The 20449-nt window shown below is 38.2% G+C and overlaps 1 protein-coding gene across 1 annotated transcript in view; it reads left to right on the top strand.

Moving 5' to 3' along the window:
• The window catches only part of LOC126235709 (uncharacterized), a 233384-nt gene extending 220838 nt beyond the window's left edge, over positions 1-12546 (top strand). The window contains exon 7 of the mRNA XM_049944470.1: positions 11884-12546. Within this exon, the coding sequence (XP_049800427.1) occupies positions 11884-11984 (101 nt within the window). The 3' untranslated portion in view covers positions 11985-12546. The remainder of the gene's footprint in view (positions 1-11883) is intronic.
• The last annotated feature ends 7903 nt before the right edge of the window (positions 12547-20449 follow it).

Below are 20449 nucleotides of genomic sequence, written 5' to 3'. Positions count from 1 at the left end.
GTAATTCTTCTTCACTTTCACCCAGGATGGCAATGTCATCAGTGAATCGTATCAGTGATATCCTTTCACCTTGAATTCTAATCCCACTCCTGAACCTTTCTTTCGTTTCCATCTCTGCTTCTTCGATGCACAGATTGAACAGTAAGAGCAAAAGACTACATCCCTGTCTTATGCCCATTCTAATTTGAGCACTTCATTCTTGGTCTCTTGGCTCTTGTACGTATTGTAGATTATCCGTCTCTTCCTATAGCTTACCCATATTTTTCTCAGAATTTTGAACATCTTGCACCATTTTATATTGTAGAGCCCTTTTCCAGGTTGACAGATCCTATGAAGGTATCTTGATTTTTCTTTAGCTTTGCTTCCATTATCAACTCCAATGTGAGAATTGCCTCTTTGTTGTCTTTACCTTTCCTAAAACCAAATTGATCATCATCTAACACACCCTCAATTACTTTTCCATTCTTCTGTATAATATTCTTCTCAGTAACTTTGATGCATGAGCTGTTAAACTGATTGTGCAGTAATTCTCACACTTGTCAGCCCTTGCAGTCTTCAGAATTATGAGGGATGATATTTTCCCGAATATCAGATGGTATGTCACCAGACTCATACATTCTACACATCAACATGAAGAGGTGTTTTGTTGCCGCTTCCCAGAATGATTTTAGAAATTCTGATGGAATGTTATCCATCCCTTCTGCCTTATTTGATCTTAAGTCCTTCAAAGCTCTCTTAAATTCTGATCCCCTATCTCTTCTAAATCGACTCCTGCTACTTCTTCTGTCATTCAGACAAATCTTCCCCCTCTTAGAGGCCTTCGATGTACTCTTTCCACCTATCCACCCTCTCCTCTTCATTTAACAGTGGAATTCCCATTGCACTATTAATATTATGACCATTGATTATAATTTCACTGAAGGTTGTTTTGACTTTCCTATGTGCTGAATCAGTCCTTCTGACAATCATTTCTTTTTTATTTTTTCACATTTTTCAAGCAGCCTTGTCGTCTTAGCTTCCCTGCACAACCTATTTATTTCTTTCCTTCCTTCTTTTATTGATCAACTGAAGTATTTCTTCTGTTACCCATGGTTTCTTCACATTTACCTTTTTCGTACCTACGTTTTTCTTTCCACCCTCTGTGATTGCTCTTTTTAGAGACGTCCATTGCTCTTCAACTGTAATGCCTACTGAGATGTTCCTTATTGCAATATCTATAGCCTTAGAGAACTTCAGGCATATTTTGTTATTCCTTAGTACTTACGTATCCCTCTTCTTTGCTTTTGATTCTTCCTGACTAATTTCTGAAACTTCAGCCGTTCTTCATCACTAGTACATTGTGATCTGAGTCTGCATCTGCTCCTGGGTGTGCCTTACGATCCAGTATCTGATTTCGTAATCTGTCTGACTATGGTGTAATCTAACTGAAATCTGCCTTTTCCAAATATACGTCCTTCTCTTGTGATTCTTGAACAGAGTATTCACTATTACTAGCTAAAATTTATTACAGAACTCAATTAGTCTTTCTCCTCTCCCATTCCTTGTTTCAAGCCCATATTCTTCTGTAAACTTTTCTTTTACTCCTTCCCCTACAACTGCAGTCTCCCCATGATGGTTAGGTTTTCATTTCCCTTTGTGTACTGTATCATCCATTCAATATCCTCATATACTTTCTCTTTCTCTTCATCTTCAGCTTGCAATGTCAGCATATGTACCTAAAGTATCATAGTTGGTGTTGTTTTGGTGTCGATTCTGATAAGAACAATCCTATCATTGAAGTGTTCACAATAACACACTCTCTGCCCTGCCTTCCTATTCTTAACAAATTCTGCACATGTTTTACCATTTTCTGTTGGTTTTGATATTACTCTACACTCATCTGACCAGAAATCCTTGTCTTCCTTCCGTTTCACTTTACCCTACTATATCTTTTTCCATTAAGTAACCCTTTAGAAGTTTTTGGAATATCCTTTCACTCATGCTGTCCTGTAGACTCTTAAGAAGATGTTTACCAGTTGTTCACCTGAATATCAAGGACCTTTTTCACCAGCTTGCAGTCTGTGTAGTATACTTCTCAGCTGGCCCTTACTTCTTGTGTCATATGAATGAATATCCATATTTTTTCCAGTAATGTATTGTGCTTGATTCATGAAATTATTGTCCTGCACACATACAGGAATGAAAAAGTAGTTTTTTAGATTACTGAAGGCAGTTTTGTTTAAGTGTTACTATTATTATTATTATTCAAAGTGATTCTAATTGCCTTTTTTGTATAATTGCTGCTGCAGTTCCCCTAAACAATAATTCCACAGAGTAAGTACAGTTCAAATAGAGAATGGCACACTGTAACAATGTACAAGTTTTTTCATAATAAATATCATAGTGTGTAATTCACCTCAGACACTGATTATATGTTGTATCCATTGGAGCTCATTGTCAATAGTAATTCCCAAAAAATTTATGGAGGTAACTTCTTCCAGTCTTGTTTCATCTATGAATACGTCTATATGATCATCCTTTTCTCTATTCATGAGCACCGTGAACACTGTCATTTTTAGATTTATAAGTATGTCACTCTGTATTTTGCTTTTGATTATGCCCCATGCCATTTTACTTTTATGATTTTAATTTGCTATGCATTTGTTCACTGAGCTGGCTTTTGCTTCTCTTATCGATTGGCTGTACTTCTGATATTTTTTATATGTCTCCATGTTCCCTGTTTGTCTGAGTGCCTTCACTTTAGTCCTGAGTTCAATTATTTCTTTGATAATCCATTTTTTACTGTGACCTTGCTTTTTCTCACAGACTGTTTTGGGAAAGACTGCATGAAAGTGATGCATTAGTGTGTTAAGAAATATACCATACTTCTCATTTGCGTTTTGTTTTCATTGTTTCATCCAGTCTTCTTTCCTCAGAGTTATTTTTAAAACGTTCATGTTTTATAGATTTATAATTCTCACTGCCCTGTTTTCTGACTTTATTTCTGTTTTTGAGCTCCTATTTTTGTATGTACAAAATATTAACCCATGTTGATCAGAGGCTGTTGTTAGCAGAACTTTTGCTTCACATTCACTGTTTTCAATACTAGGTAATGTTTTCAATGACGGTCTGACTCTGATCAGTCACTTTCCTAGGTACATTGATTACATTTACACTGTAACAATGCTTCTTTTAATTCTTGTTTTGTTTTTGAGTCTTTACCTGTGTCTGTGTCATAGTCTCCACATATTACAACATCCTTCGTTTTAAACTTCAATAATAATTTTGCTAGTTTTTTCAGAAATATTTCAATATTACCACTTGGAGACCTACATACACAGAAAATTCTTAGTTCTTCACTCATTACACCAGTAATTTCAATAGCCGAGTCAGTGCATGCTGAAAGTTTATACATTTACAGTATTCAGCACCTTATAGACTACAAATTTTCTTGTTGTATGTAGCAACACCTCCAGCTTTATGTTTTGATCTACAGAAATAATTATTCAGATCATATTTCCTTATTATTAAACTGCAACATTCTGCATCATTTAGTCCTTGCTCACTAATGCATTACAAACCTGGTTGTGTTTCACTCAGGAACATTTCTACTTTAGTTTTATGTTGCCTAGGCATTGAAATGTCTTGAGGTAAGGCTAATTTTATTTTCCTTTCAATGATTCCTGAGCTGTTGAAAATCTGTTGTCATTGGAGACTTACATGTAACCATATTGTATTCTTTGTTATGTATCTTGTCTCTCTTCTGTTGGCCGTAAAATAAAAAAAAACTTTTGCTAAGTACTGGGGAACTCATACTCTCTGCAAAATCCACATTTGTTTCCTTTCTATTTGTGCACCTTTTGTAGTTGCTGATTGTTGCCTTTTCATACTTTGATGTATTTCATGTTTTTTTTGTGCTCTCTCTCTCTCTCCCCCTCTCTCTGCCTCTGATACTTAAGTTTTATGACATACTTGTATATTGTATCCATGATATAGAGGTAGCGTCTTTGATTAGAAATCAATTCGTCCTTGGACTCGGGTTTGAAACCTGCTACCGCTTAAATTTTGATTAATAATTAGCATTGGTGGCCAAAGACTTCTGGCGTAAGAAGTCACCCTCATTCTACCAACGGCCATGTGAAAGAGGGCAGAGGAGCGGGAAGAGGTTGTCTTTGGGGTGGGAAACTGTCGCTTAAGGTGGAAGAATCAGCAATGACCAACAGCTTGAGTATTCAGAAGCCAATGGAAACCACTGCATTAAAGACACATAATGTGAATTCACACGACTTGTGGCCTGTAATTGAAAAAGTGTCATGATGATCTCTACATTGGCAAAGGATTCTGGAATAGTCATCCATTCGGGTCTTCGGGAGGAGACTGCAAAGGCGGAGGTGATCATGAGAATAAGATTCGATAACCAATGAAAGGATAACTTTCTATGAGTCAAGGCATGGAATGTCATTAGGATGAATGTGATAGGGAAGCTAGAAAATCTGAAAAGGTAAATGCAAACACAAGCAGACATATATATGCTTGTGTCTGTATATGTGCAGATGGATATGTGTGTGTGTGTGCGAGTGTATACATGTCTTTTTTTCCCCCTAAGGTAAGTCTTTCCGCTCCCGGGATTGGAATGACTCCTTACCCTCTCCCTTAAAACCCACATCCTTTTGTCTTTCCCTCTCCTTCCCTCTTTCCTGATGAAGCAACTGTGGGTTGCGAAAGCTTGAATTTTGTGTGTGTGTTTGTTTGTGTGTCTATCAACATACCAACACTTTCGTTTGGTAAGTTACATCATCTTTGTTTTTAGATATATTTTTCCCACGTGGAATGTTTCCCTCTGTTATATACACAAGAACAAGATATAGATAAAAATCACAAATAATAATGAAACTTAGAATCGGCAACTTGAGAGACAGAGTGATACCAAAGAAGTAAATCCCAAAAGAAATTTTTAGAACCAAGACTGTAAATATAATTGCTGCTCATTTCACTCACAGCAATTTGAGTTGCCGTCTTCAATTTCTGCCTAATCTCAGCTTTGTAAATTGTGCCACATTTGGAGAAAACAGCTAAGTATTTGTGAGAACCGAGATTATAAATATGATTGCTACTCATTTCACTCACAGCAATTTACTCTGTGTTTTTATTTTTCTGTCTAAGCACACCCTCAGAAATCATGACATATTCAGATAAAATACCGTAGTTTACAGGTGTTATTGAGACAGTGACAGACAACATTTGATAATAGGCTGTTTACATTCTTCCATGGAGGTATAATAAGGGAATTGTCATGATGTCAAAAACTTGAAGGCAACAAGTGCCATATTAGTTTCCAAAAACATCAGCTTCTCATGGAAATATTTTGATAAAAATGCCAGCTTAAAAAATTTATGGACATATTAATCATTCTCATTACAGTCTAAAGTGTAATGGTTTCACATGTCATTCATAAGACTCATTCAAGTGAAACACTTTTGCACTAAGTTTACGAATGTGACACTACTGGATACAGACAGGTATGAGAGACACTGCTTCACAAAGCATGGACTACATCTAAATCAGTTTGGCAAAAATAAACTAGCAGCAGACATTGGAAAAGCTTTTCGTGAAATAATAGGCCTAAACAATAATGATCATGAAAGCAGACCAGTCATAGCCCTAACTAACGAGGGAAACTAGTGAGCTGGGCCAACTCTAGCAGGATTTGGTCCAGTAACAAAAATCTGCAACAAGTAATTAATACACAAACGAAAGTTCACTCAAACAGCAATACAATTAAAGACAAACAAAAGTTAACAGTGTTTCATCAGAACATAAGAGGCCTATATTGCAAGCTGGATCAGTTCACAGCAAATATAGAAGACACAAAAGGTATAAACAGTGCCCACATTCTGTATCTAACAGAACACCACATCACTGCTTGTATTGAAGTGGTCCCTATTCCCAACTATGTTTTGGCAACGTCTTATTGCAGGAACTATATGGACAAAGGAGGAGTAGCTGTATATGTAAAAAACAATGTCTTGTTCACGGCAATAGATGTACAAAGTTTCTGCTTTGAGCTACATTTTGAAGTATGTGCTATAGAGGTGCCAGACACTGTCTCCAGATTAACAGTTGTGGCAGTTTACAGGGCACCATCTGGTAATTTTAAAGTGTTTGTTAAACAATTAGATACTCTTTTGTTGTACTTAAGTAGAAAAAATAGGGGCATGGTAGTTGTTGGGGATTTTAACATAGATTTCTTGGTTAATTCTCCCTGCAAGGTGGAGTTTGAAAATCTCATGTGCACGTACAACCTTGTTCCCGTGGTTAGCTCGCCCACCAGAACCACAACCTCTTCCAGTACTCTCATTGATAACGTTTTTGTTGATCAGAGTAAAGTCAACCATATTAATATTGGTTATAAATGGTCTGTCTGACCATGACGGACAACGAGTTACTTTCAACAGCTTGGGAATTCCTCTGAGTGACACCTCACTTAGATGGAAAACAGTAAGGAAAATAAGTGAGGAAGCTATTCAAATGTTCAGATCATGTCTTCAGCATACTGACTGGACACCTGTTTATCTAGCAGAAACTGCTAATTCAAAATACAATTTATTCACAAATGAGATAGCAGGTACCTTTGATTGAAAGTGTATTTCCAAAAAAGTCGTACAGAGTCCAACCTGCTAGGTCTGCAAAAAAACCATGGCTCACTAAGGGCATCATAGCTTCCTGTCAGAGAAAAAGACAACTCTACATAGCATCAAAGACTTCTAACAACCCTGCTCAGCTAAAACATTATAAACTCTACTGTAAAATTCTTGCCAAAGTAATTAAAAACTCTAAAAATATGTGTATAGCATCTGAAATTACTAATTCTAAAAATAAAATTAAAACAATCTGGAATGTGATAAAGAGAGAAACAGGGACTGTAAACTACACCAAAGACAAAAATATTGTTTTAACTGTTGACAACTCAGAGATAACTAATAGTGAGGAAACTGCTGAAATCTTTAACCAACATTTTTTAACTGTCCCAACACAGATAGGTTGCCATGGTTCTGTAGATAAAGCTGCCCGTATAATGAAAAATAATTTTCCAGAACCTTTCAGTCAAATAAGTGTGCTTCCCATTACTGCCAATGAAATCAAAAAAATCATACAGTCTTTGAAAAATAAACATTCTGCTGGTATCGACGATATTTCAAGCAAGCTGTTGAAGGCTTGCTGTAGTGAAGTGGCCGAAGTTTTGTCTCACATCTGCAACACATCCATGCAACAAGGAGTGTTTCCAGGCAGAATGAAATACTCTGTTGTCAGGCCCCTGTACAAAGCAGGGGATGCTACAAATGTGTCAAACTATCACCCTATCTCTCTATTAACAACATTTTCAAAAGTCCTAGAAAAAGCTCTGTACAACAGGATTGTGGCACACCTTGGTGACCTGAACATCATTAACAGTCAGCAGTTTGGTTTTCAAAAGGGAGTTTCAATAGATAATGCAATTTTCTCATTCACAAATGATGTTCTAGAGTCTATAAACAGCAAGAGGCGGCCAATTGGTGTCTTATGCGACCTATCAAAGGCGTTTGACTGTGTAGATCACCAGATACTCTTCAAAGGGCCTGTCATTATGGAATTACAGGACCTGTAGGGAACTGGTTAAAACTGTACCTCGAAAATAGGAAGCAGAAGATTATTCTAGATGTTTCACATAGTGTATCACAATATATAGTGGACTCTGAGTGGGGAATTGTGCAGCATGGAGTGCCACAGGGATCAGTGCTTGGGCCCTTGCTGTTCCTCATATATGTTAATGACCTGCCTTTATCCATCAATAAGCAGTGTAAATTTACAATGTTCGCTGATGATACGAGTATTGTGGTGGATAATGTGTCAACTCCTGACTTAGAATCCGAGGTCAATGATATCCTTAAAGAAGTTCTGGGTTGGTTTAGTATTAACTCCCTTTCAATAAACCCGAAAAAAACCAATTTTATCCAGTTCCAAAAAACCCACAAAAACCCAAAAGAAATAGTTATCACACAGAATGATCAGATGATAAAGCAAGTGTACTTATCAAAATTCCTAGGCGTATACGTGGACAGTAGGCTGAACTGGGAACATCACGTTCTACAAACACTAAAACGGCTGACGTCGGCAACATTTGCTTTACGAATTTTGTCACGCTTCAATGACATTACCATCTCAAAGTCAGCTTACTTTGGCTATTTTCATTCAGTCATGTGTTATGGCATCATCTTCTGGGGCAATACACCTGCCGCAAAGAAAATCCTCACAGCACAAAAAAGAGCAATAAGAATCATTTGTGGTGTACCCCCACGAACCTCATGTCGAAATCTTTTTAAAAGACTTGAAATACTGACAGCAACATCTCAGTACATATATTCACTGATGTGCTTCATAATAAATAACTCCACTCTGTATGAAACGAATTGCCTACATCATGAACATAACACCAGAAGAAAAGAGGATTTCCACTGTGAGTTAAAGAACTTGACACTTATTCAGAAAGGGGTAAAGTAAGCTGGAACGAAAATTTTCAATTCCCTACCAAACAGCATCAAAAGTATAAGGAGTAGTACATCAGTATCTAAACGTAGCTTGAAAAATTATTTACTTGAGACCTCACTTTATTCACTAGAGGAATTCTTTCAGAGAAATAAGTAAAACCCAGATTGGAAAGATGTTTTTAAATTTTTTGACACTGTTTACTGTTAAACTAATGTAATAATGCCCTAATGTAAAAATTCCTGTTTTTCTCATTTCCATTTTTGGGTCACTTTTAAACCCAAAGTGGGAAGTTTTGATTACTGTTCAAGGTTAAAATAAATGCAATAATGCCCTAAATATGAAACTGCTATCTTCACATTTATGTTGACTAGTTTTTAAGCTAATAAGTATGACTTTTGTGCACTGTTATTAATATTATAACAATGTCTTTATTCTATGTATTTTATTATGTACATTGACATGTTCCACATCTGAGTGACTTGCTCACATGTACAGATCTATGGAACAAGTATATAAATAAATAAATAAATAAATATAAATATGAATTTGGGTTGCATTGTTGCCTTTTATGGTAGTGGTTTTATTTTTGGGTTGCATTGTTGCCTTTTATGGTAGTGGTTTTATTTCTATCATTTGACTAGATTTCCTGTCATTCCAACTCAAAAAACTCTCTTGGTGAACACTGTGAGAAGGAAAGATTGGTAACCGTCCCAACTTATCAAAATATGTTCTTAGCATTTTTGAGACAAGGACATAAACCAAACATCAGTTCATCAGTCCATATTAAGGAAAATGCTGGATTATGAAAGCAGCCCTTTCATATAAATACTTCTCTCCTTGGTCATTCAAAACTTATAACAAAGGGAAAGTTACATTAATGAGGTGAACTGCATCATATTATTGGATCAAATGTACATTTAAGACTAGAAAAACTTCTCTAAATGCTTTACTGACACTATGTTATTCACCTAAACACTTTTAACATTTTCTTTTTTAAACAACTCTTCCATGAAAATAACTGAAATTAAGAACAAGAAGCAATCATAAGCAGTAGTCTGCTAATGTTTTAGAGCATCCAGCATGGTGGTGCCAGCATCAAAGCGATTTACATAGCACCACCTGCCCTTATTATACTCCATGGCTATAAACATCCTTTGCATCATTAACTCATGACCTCATACACAGTGTCATCGCTCAAAGCCGAGACTGGGAATCGCGTACTAGATCTGACCCAACAGCTACATAGGGTAATGTGCAGCAATTGTAGGATAGCTGATATATGACCATTGACTATGGATAGAAAATGCCTGTGACTTGACTGTATTATGGTAGTGGGTGGACTATACAGTAGCTGTGGTACCTGCATCATCCTCAAGGTATTACTCCTTGTGATGCAAGTTTGAGAGCTAGAATCTGAATCCACTAACATCATATATCAGATGTACTGCAATTACCATGCTGTATTACGTGTATAACCATTAAATAAGTGAATGGTAACTGACAAATTATTTCTAATCACACATTTGATCATCTAAATTCTGAACATGGAGCACACCACAACACTAATGATCTCAACAGTTGATTCAATATATGTGCCATACAAATCCTGCAAGCTTCTCCTCCTAACAACAGCTGCTATGAATGGGAGAGATTGTTCATACAAAAAAGGGCTAAACTTCAAAAGGCAGTGCAATATAAAGGCTTTCCCAGTGTACTTATGTCTCCTCATTTATCTGCAAATGGATTTTTGTCTGTCCCTGCTTTCATTTTGCGGGTGCTGTTTTCATCTTGTAACTTCTGTAAATCATTGTAGTATAGTTCACAAGTGTGAGGTCTGTTCAAAAAATTCTACAAAGTTCGTAAGGTGCCAGTGGTGTGTTGGAGCAGAATGCAGTTGCCATCCCTGCACATGCCTGTATTTGATGTGTAACTGCCAGAGGTTTCATTTTTGTGTGTCTGTTAGTTATTTTTCAGTGATGTATTGAGAAAAATTTTGTGTCCCACAGTTTGCAAACTTCAGGATGGCAGAGCTAGAGGAGCAATGCACCTGCATTAAATTTTGCATACAACTCAAGAAACCGATTACAGAAATGCATCACATAATGGAGGAAGTCTATGGTGATCAGTGATTAAGCTGTACTTGGTGATATGAATGGTTCACATAGTTTAAAAATGGCAGATGGAAGTTAAAGATGACCTTAATTCAGGGCACCTTTCGATGTCTACCGACAACGTTCATTTTAGGAGTCAACAAAATTGTGCGTGCCATTCGGAGATTGACTGCAGAAGAATATAACATGTCAGCTGGATCATGTCATGAAATCCTGACACAGCATCTTGGAATGCATCTTGTAGCCACCGAGATCGTCCCGTGGCTCATGAACCAAGACCAGAAAGACCTTCACCTCACAATCCGTGAAGAGCTTTTTGATCATGCAAATGAGAAAGAGATGTTCATTAAGAGAATCATAGCAGGTGATGAGATATGGGTCTACAGCTATGATGTTCACAGTATGTTGGGAAATGTTCTCCAAGACCAAAAACGCTCATCAGGTCAGGTCAAATGTCAAAGCCGTGCTGATAGTTTTCTTTGACTTTTAAGGATTAGTTCATCATGAATTCATTCCACAGGCAGCCTGTTAATCAGTGGTACTATTAGGATGTGTTGTGATGCCTGCAAGAAAATGTGAGAAGAAAGTGACCTGAAATGTGGTGAGATAATTCATGGCTCCTACATCATGATAATACACCCACACATTCACCTCCATTGGTGCATGACCTTTGCACAAAAAATGAAATCACTGTGCTGCATTATTCTCAATACTCTCCTGACCTGAGTGCTGTAGAGTTTTTTATGTTTCCAAAGTTGGAAACCCTGTTGAAAGGATGGAGATTGCAATGACAGACAACACAAAAGAAAATTCACAGATGGTGCTTCACGAAATCCGGCAAGAGCAGTACCAAGACTGCTTCTGGAAGAGGAAATGGCGTTGAGAGCTGTGTGTCAATTGTGGAGGAGAGTATTTTTAAGTAGACCATGCACAATAAGAAAAAGGTAAGTGTAGAAAAATTTTGTGGACAATGTTCCGGAATTTTTTGAACAGACTTCATACAAGTCCAGTAGGTATTTCCCAGCACTAATATTACTCATGTGATTACCTGTACTTCCAGTATCTTGAAAATTAAAGCACATTGTAAATGAATAAATGAATGAGTGGTTGAAAATGGAGAAAATATTATTTTATTACTAGAGATTATGAGTTTTCTCTTCATGAAAGCATCTCATTAAGAACAAAAAGTGTCAGGATTGTCTTGAAATAATTTTTAACATTTTCCTTTCCAAGAGACTTGTGCCTGATTGTGATTTGCTTTTTACAGCAATATATGTGTACCTTTGGCTGGTAGTGTTCAGTTACTATCAGCTTGTCCAAGAGGAAGGTGGACGTGGTCCCTACACGAAGTCAACTTATAGACGATGAATGATATGAAATTCAAACAATCATCAGAACATTCATGAATTTGTTGAAGACTCATAAAAATTGTGCATGTTGTAATTTTTAAGTTCTCTGTTTTTGTTGATTAATGTTTATTTATTTTTATTGTGCCTCGACAGTTGTAAGCTTACATACTTTTAAAGTTGTTTGCCCAAGAACATCATTTTCATTAGTTGTCAATGTCATGGAAGAATGTGTGTTTCTAGCCTGCTTATTTGTGAATCAGTTATCAAAGCTAACTTTAAATTGCCTAAATCTTGCTTTAGGCTCTATTACATACACACATACATACATTATCTGCATCATATGCTGAAAATAAGTGTAAGCCTTAAGGAAGCAGGATCAAGAGTTATTTCACTGGAATGTCTAAAACTGAGTCTTGCCTATATGAAATTTGTAATCTGCGTGTAATATTTATGTATTACTCATTATTGATGTATATTTAGAGATAGATATCCATTATTATTTCATATTTTTAATAAAAATTGTGACATTTTTGTATATATTGTTATAAGATATGTAAATAAAATTTATTAAAAAATTGTAATTTGTTCACTATATATATATATGAGAGGGAGAGCAAATATCTGCTCTTTCATTTCTACTAGGGAAATCAATAGTATATTGAAACATCTGTATTAGTAGATTGTAGGCAGTTTTATTAATACTACTGAGTTTACAATATTGCATATTATGTTTTTCATGTGGAATATTCACATGTCCTGCTCAAAGTGCAAGACTAAGTATATGCCCTTGGCACCATCTTTGCCACTTTCACCATTCTATTGTGTAACCCAGTGATTCCTTGAACATCAAACAGTTGTTCTCAGAACATTAAACATTTCGAAGGACTCTGTGAAATCAGCAGACTCAATAAATTACATTATCATAACCATAGAAAAAGCCCTACATACAGATAGTAATCATGGAGGCAAGCCGGTATGCAGTAGGGCTGGCCATAGAGTGAGTGTGTGGAAGGGAAGGTAGAGCAGAGGGTCTGTTACTAGTGCTGGATGGCACCAGCAATGGAGTGGGGTACATTGGAAGTAAACATGGCACCCTGACCTTGAGAATATCTTCAATGAAAACCCGGGATGTAATGGCAATGGTTTTAATGATGTGTACCAGTTTCATGGTCTTACGGAACTTCCATGCAATGGAGCCATTTGCAGTATGGAGGTTGGTGTGCTGACCTCCTTATTGCAGGTCACGATCTATGAACTTGATATGGAAGTCCCCAGGAAGGAAGCCATGGATGTCCAGTTGTAGAACAAAGGTTTATGATATGGCACTGCTAGTGGGAGAATAAGCAAGTGTCAAGAGAGGGTACGTTTTGCCACATGTTGTCATTCAGTGAGACATCTTCATGTGGTTCTAAGTTTTTAATATATTACTATGCGGAAGATTCGGTCATCTCTTTGGATCACTTTATTGGGGCCTGACTAGGGAGGATGTAGGGGTTCTTAATATTATGAAGTCACAGTCTGTGAGTGCTTTGTGAACAAAGACTTTAGGCAACAAGTTTGGGACAGACGGTGGTACACAGAGGTGTTTCATGTGGCTCTTAAAATGTGCAACTAAGTCTGGTAGGTCTGGGGATGCAGGTGATGGTTCTTGAAATGTGAAGTCTGCAAGGAGTAATAGCATCTAAGTTTACAGAATTTCAGCCAGGAGGCTCCAAGGCCATGTTTTTGTGCTGTTGGAACTCCCAGAAGAATCCACAGAAGCACCTCAGTCCATAGTCGTCCATGGCACATGAGGGCTGCTTTTATTGTGCAGTGCCAAAACTCAACCAAATCGTTGCTTTGAGGATGGTATGCTGAAGTTCTGAAGTGATAAGTGTCTGCCATATAGCAAAGTTCTGGGAAGAGAGCAGATTCAAATTGCCTGTCCTAGTCTGTTGTAATAGATATTTAGCAACCAAAGTGTGAGATCCATGTTTCAATAAATGCATTGGTGGTAGAGTCAGTGATCACTTCTTTTATTGCTGTTGATTCAACCCATTGTGTGACCTGATTGATCACCGAGAGGATATAGCGGTAGCCATCAGAGACAGGTAGTCCACCGATGAGGTCAATATTCTTGTGCTGAAAGTGCCCTTTCAGGCTCTGGAAATGGCCTATGAGAGATTTTGTGTGATGTGAGACTTTGCTCTTTTGACACAGGGTACATGTGCGAGCCAAAAGTTTACAGTCTTTCATTACATTAGGCCAAATGAATGTGTTGGTCACTAGCTGAGTGGTTCGGCAAATGCATGGGTGTGCTAAATCGTTGAACTGTTCGAATATGATATGGCATAATCATTGCTTTTATGAGGAAGTGTGTCCAATTTTGTGAGACTTCACAGAGTATATTTTGGGTCACTCCTATAATAGGGTGAGATTCAATCCATAGGTTCATGGACTTGTCGTGAATGAGGGATTATAGCTGTTCTTATTGTTGTTGTGCATCAGTGAACTGATCATATTCAGTGGTAGATGACAACCTGCTGATGTGAAAAATAATTTGCTATAATGTTCTCTGTACCTTTGACGTGGCAGATGACCGTGGTAAATTGGGCAACGTAGTCCAAATGTCATTATCCTCTGGGTTTCGAAAAGAGTCAGTAAGTGGGTGATGATCAGTGTGGATAATCAGGGGGCATCCTTCCATGTCCTGTCTCAAGTGGTGTAATGCTTTACAGTCACCAATAACTCCCTGTCTGTGATGACACCAGATTGCATGCAAAGAAACAGTGTGGCTGCTCTGTAGTCGCGTTGAGTATCTGAATCGTTCTTGTTGTAGCAAAGCTTTGACAGTGGTATACTCTTGTCTGATTTTATGATGAGCTATGTGCCAGGAAGGGGATACACCAAGGTTATGTCATGGGTAAGGCAGTCCTTAATGCTATCAAAAATTACTGCATCTCATTTGTCCATGTAAATTTGCGTTTGCTGGTAGTATTCTGGTTGGTGAGTGCTTGTGATAGGGGTACTTGCAGGGGAGCTTCACAACCCATAGAGTCCATAACATATAGTGAAACATGAGGTGAAGGCCAATTTGTGTGCAGAGGTGACACCATAACTGCAATGGAGTCTTGACGCTTAAAACTTCATAAATAATGTGATGGATTTGTTCCTCCAGGGAGTCCATGAGGTGGCAACTCCAACTGGACTATAGGCCAGTATGCACCCTGGTAATGTCACACACTGATAACTGAACCACACTGCAACTATATGGGCTTCAGGAGTTTCAGATCTGCTCCTTTCTTCTCTTGCATAGCCTTGTAATTAAGCTAAGGAAATTTATACCATTACATAAAATACTGTAAAGAACTGATCTATGGTCTGTGAGTACATAAAATTTTTTCAACAATTTACTGTATTCCTGAAGACAAACTGTAATTTAAAATTCATTATTTCTCTTGTGCCTTGGGAATTCAGCATTTGTTGCAGTAGAAGATAAGTCATATGCAAAAATAAACAGATGATTCCCTTTTGAAATCAAGCAACAGAGCTCCTACAGAACATAATAATTTATTTTCTGGGTCATTTTAGCAAATTTTTGTCTCCCATTCAAAATGTGTTGACTGCACAGGAAACCCATGTCATTTGATACAATGTAGCGTCTCCTGAGACAGTTTTCATCAAACCAAAAAACACGATTAAGATCTATTACTTTCCTGATTTTCCAGGCCTGTAATAATCTTAAAACATGAAAATTTGTCTGAATTTTATATCCTTGACTGAAAATTCTGTCAGAGTGGTATTAATTTCATCTTAAGGCACTCAACCTGCAATTTTTCTTCCTACATTGCTTAATCTGTGAAACACAGAATACATCAAAACAAGTTTCAAATGTAATGTAAGCTCAAAATTATTTTGGGACAGTTGTATTTGTATAAATGATCAAATTGATTCTGTAGAAATTTGTATACTGTCCAAAATGATCCTAGCTCTTTGAAATAAAAATCCTGGAAACTCAAAAATCTGATAGGAATGATAAGAAATACTGAACATTTTTGAGTGACAGAGTGAATGAAAATTTATTCTTCCACACAAAAAGTTGTATGACAATATGAACCAGTAAACCATTACAAAAAGTCAGACAGATGCAAACACACACAGTGATACAGGACAAGATATTGAGACGCTTGTCTCACTATAGAAACAAAGCTATTTCTGTATACCAGAAGATAATTAAAATGAAGACAAAATATTTTATTTTTTAAATACTAGAAAAACAAATGTGATTAAAAATCACTCAACATACATACATCATGCAAAAAGTTTAGTTCTTCACCAGCATCCAGTATAGAAGGATCAAGAAATAACTACACGATTTATTGTTCTTTCCCAGAACACAAACTGTTACTAGAACAGGATTAATTAATGTGGGTACACCCTATAAAGCAAGCTATATCACACTCATCTGTGAGCAAACACTGTACATATTGACACGTATGTTATTCAGAAAACTTGTCACACATTTCATTGTTAGCACATTGTCAAATGAAGGAAGTGGTGAACAAATTACAACGCAGATATCATTGAAATAAAACTAAATACACTCTTAACTCTGTGGAAAACCTTACCAAAATAAATTTGGACTTGTTCGTGAAACATAACAAATATGATACACAAGAAAGATGAGCTTCTCATATAATTAAAGTAACTGAAAAATCGAAGGTAGTTCTACAGGTGTGTATTATGTGTAACATAACATCATTTGAAAATCGTAGAAATTGAACAAATGTAAAGAACTAATAATACTTAGCAGAAATAACTAGGAAGTCACTTTGTGTGCTTCTTTCAGTATTAATTTCATCTTGGATAGTACTGAATGTACTTAAAGATACTGGTTGAGGGCATTGTTGTTCAACTTGGTCTCATTCCCATGTAATATTTCCAATATAAAGGACATTGTACAAGAGTGATTAATAATTTATTCTAATCCCAGCTGAGCTCCATAGTAAATGGTTTAGTTGGATAGATAAAAAAATCTACTCACCAAGTGGCAGCATGACACACACACATGAAAGAGGGCTGTAATTGCCACCACTTGGCGAGTGGACTTTTTATCCATCCAATTAAATTATTTTGTCAAAAATTGATTGTTTTAGTTGTTATCTGACTATGATGGTCACAGGGCAGCACTGAAGTATCTTCGTAAGTCATGTTTAGTTAAAGAAGGGAGAAAGTACAGTTTCTCAAAATCACAGTGTTGACTCAGCTACATGATTCAGTGATAATTTACTATGTGTACAAGAAGAGGAAGTTTACTGAGTACACACAGTAGATAAAAAAAATATTCTTACAATGATATGAATCCACTTTTCCTTTTAAATATTTGGGAGATAATTGAAGCAGAAACAGAGAAAAAGTTGCCAGCATAGTTTCACTAAAAAATCTAACATGGCACTCGAAGACATCATGCAGCAAATCAGAAATCCCAAGGTGTTCAAAACAAACTAAAAGCCATCCCCATATTTTATCAGAGTCTTTTGACTGAGGTATGTAACTTTCAGCTTATACTATTCCTCATATTAACTAGTTTCTAACTATATCAGTGTGTAGACAGACGATGATCTCTAAAATGAGTGAGATTACATAAATGCTTAGCCTGAAGTACACTCCTGGAAATGGAAAAAAGAACACATTGACACCGGTGTGTCAGACCCACCATACTTGCTCCGGACACTGCGAGAGGGCTGTACAAGCAATGATCACACGCAAGGCACAGCGGACACACCAGCAACCGCGGTGTTGGCCGTCGAATGGCGCTAGCTGCGCAGCATTTCTGCACCGCCGCCGTCAGTGTCAGCCAGTTTGCCGTGGCATACGGAGCTCCATCGCAGTCTTTAACACTGGTAGCATGCCGCGACAGCGTGGACGTGAACCGTATGTGCAGTTGACGGACTTTGAGCGAGGGCGTATAGTGGGCATGCGGGAGGCCGGGTGGACGTACCGCCGAATTGCTCAACACGTGGGGCGTGAGGTCTCCACAGTACATCGATGTTGTCGCCAGTGGTCGGCGGAAGGTGCACGTGCCCGTCGACCTGGGACCGGACCGCAGCGACGCACGGATGCACGCCAAGACCGTAGGATCCTACGCAGTGCCGTACGGGACCGCACCGCCACTTCCCAGCAAATTAGGGACACTGTTGCTCCTGGGGTATCGGCGAGGAACATTCGCAACCGTCTCCATGAAGCTGGGCTACGGTCCCGCACACCGTTAGGCCGTCTTCCGCTCACGCCCCAACATCGTGCAGCCCGCCTCCAGTGGTGTCGCGACAGGCGTGAATGGAGGGACGAATGGAGACGTGTCGTCTTCAGCGATGAGAGTCGCTTCTGCCTTGGTGCCAATCATGGTCGTATGCGTGTTAGGCGCCGTGCAGGTGAGCGCCACAATCAGGACTGCATACGACCGAGGTACACAGGGCCAACACCCGGCATCATGGTGTGGGGAGCGATCTCCTACACTGGCCGTACACCACTGGTGATTGTCGAGGGGACACTGAATAGTGCACGGTACATCCAAACCGTCATCGAACCCATCGTTCTACCATTCCTAGACCGGCAAGGGAACTTGCTGTTCCAACAGGACAATGCACGTCCGCATGTATCCCGTGCCACCCAACGTGCTCTAGAAGGTGTAAGTCAACTACCCTGGCCAGCAAGATCTCCGGATCTGTCCCCCATTGAGCATGTTTGGGACTGGATGAAGCGTCATCTCACGCGGTCTGCACGTCCAGCACGAACGCTGGTCCAACTGAGGCGCCAGGTGGAAATGGCATGGCAAGCCGTTCCACAGGACTACATCCAGCATCTCTACGATCGTCTCCATGGGAGAATAGCAGCCTGCATTGGTGCGAAAGGTGGATATACACTGTACTAGTGCCGACATTGTGCATGCTCTGTTGCCTGTGTCTATGTGCCTGTGGTTCTGTCAGTGTGATCATGTGATGTATCTGACCCCAGGAATGTGTCAATAAAGTTTCCCCTTCCTGGGACAATGAATTCACGGTGTTCTTATTTCAATTTCCAGGAGTGTAGTATATAAGAACGGCAACTGGATATTACAAAGGGAATGCAGTGACTTAAAAAGAAATCAACTACTTTTCTCATGTCATGATGTGTTATTTGTATACTTTACTTGAACAGCCCACAGTGCCTTCATCTGGCTGTTAAGGTATATCTTAACTTGTTCAGCAGAATGCGAGTTATGGAACAGGATGAAGCAAGAATCAATTAAGCCAATAACAAAAAGCACATAGAAAATTACTTAAAATGCAGCAGTACAAGAAAACCAATCAGGAAAACCAACCATTCCTCCCCTGTCTGTTCTCACCACAGCAAGGTTTTTAGCAGTTGCAGGTGACCCATTTAACTCTGGCTAGTTATGAAACTTCATACAAAGAGTGTTAATAAGCAACCAGTTGTTTCCTGGGTTTCTAATTACATATTAACAAAAAGGGTCATAAATAAGGAAACATTAAATGCTTTTCAAATAGCGCTATCTGCAGTACATTGGCAACCTGGATTACAGGAAATGGCAACAACTGATGCATATCAAATGTTCTTTCACACCATCACAACAAAATTTTACCGCATCCTTCCACACAAAACCAAAAAATGTGCTGCAAGCATATCCAACACATGTAGAACTAGTAAAAAAATGTGGTATACTAGTTAAATGCATTCTATGACTACCAAGTGATCACTTCAAAGCAGCAACAGGTCCCAGTTCAAAGGAAGTATTTTACAGCAAATATTTACAGGCAAAAATAATTTTTCGAATGGATGCAGACAAAGTCAAGAAGAAAAACAATAACTGCTTCACCAAAGGAGCTCACAAATAATCCAAGGCTGTCAGTTCTGTAGCAGCATTATTGGAAAAGGCAGATGAAAAGGAATTGTGCTTGGGATGGGGGAATTAGCAAGTTTCCAGATTCCCCCATGAACCTGCAGACTACCAATGGTATAATTTGCACAAGAGAGAAAAACAGCAAGGCCTCTGATTTGTATCTTAATTGGTGCCTGCTACTCACAAGATGCATGCAGGACTTTACAAACTGAAAAAAAAACTCTTTATCATCAGAGTCTTCAGTAAGCAACTGGATAGGTATGTATGCAGTAGAACAGTTCACAACGGGATGGTACTTCCATGGAGTACAGCCACTGTAAAGAAACAGAGATTACAGCATAATAAGTATAAAATAAAGTGTAGGGCTATAGATAGAGAGATGCTGAATGAAACACATTTGGGTATCAAGAGAACAATGTGTGATGCCTTCAGTGACTACCGTAACAGAATATTGTCAAATGACATTTCAGTAAATCCAAAGAAATCCTGGTCATATGTAAAGGCTCTTAGTACCATCAAAGTTAGTGTTCAGTCCCTAGCAAATGAGACAGGAAGTGAAATTGAGGGTAGCAAAGCAAAGCTGAAATGCTCAATTCCATTTTCAA

The sequence above is a fragment of the Schistocerca nitens genome, chromosome 2 (genome assembly GCF_023898315.1).
Source record: "Schistocerca nitens isolate TAMUIC-IGC-003100 chromosome 2, iqSchNite1.1, whole genome shotgun sequence".
In the NCBI taxonomy this organism is placed as follows: Eukaryota; Metazoa; Arthropoda; class Insecta; order Orthoptera; family Acrididae; genus Schistocerca; species Schistocerca nitens.
Note: the sequence above shows the minus strand (reverse complement) of the source record. Positions and strands in the feature narration are given on the sequence as shown.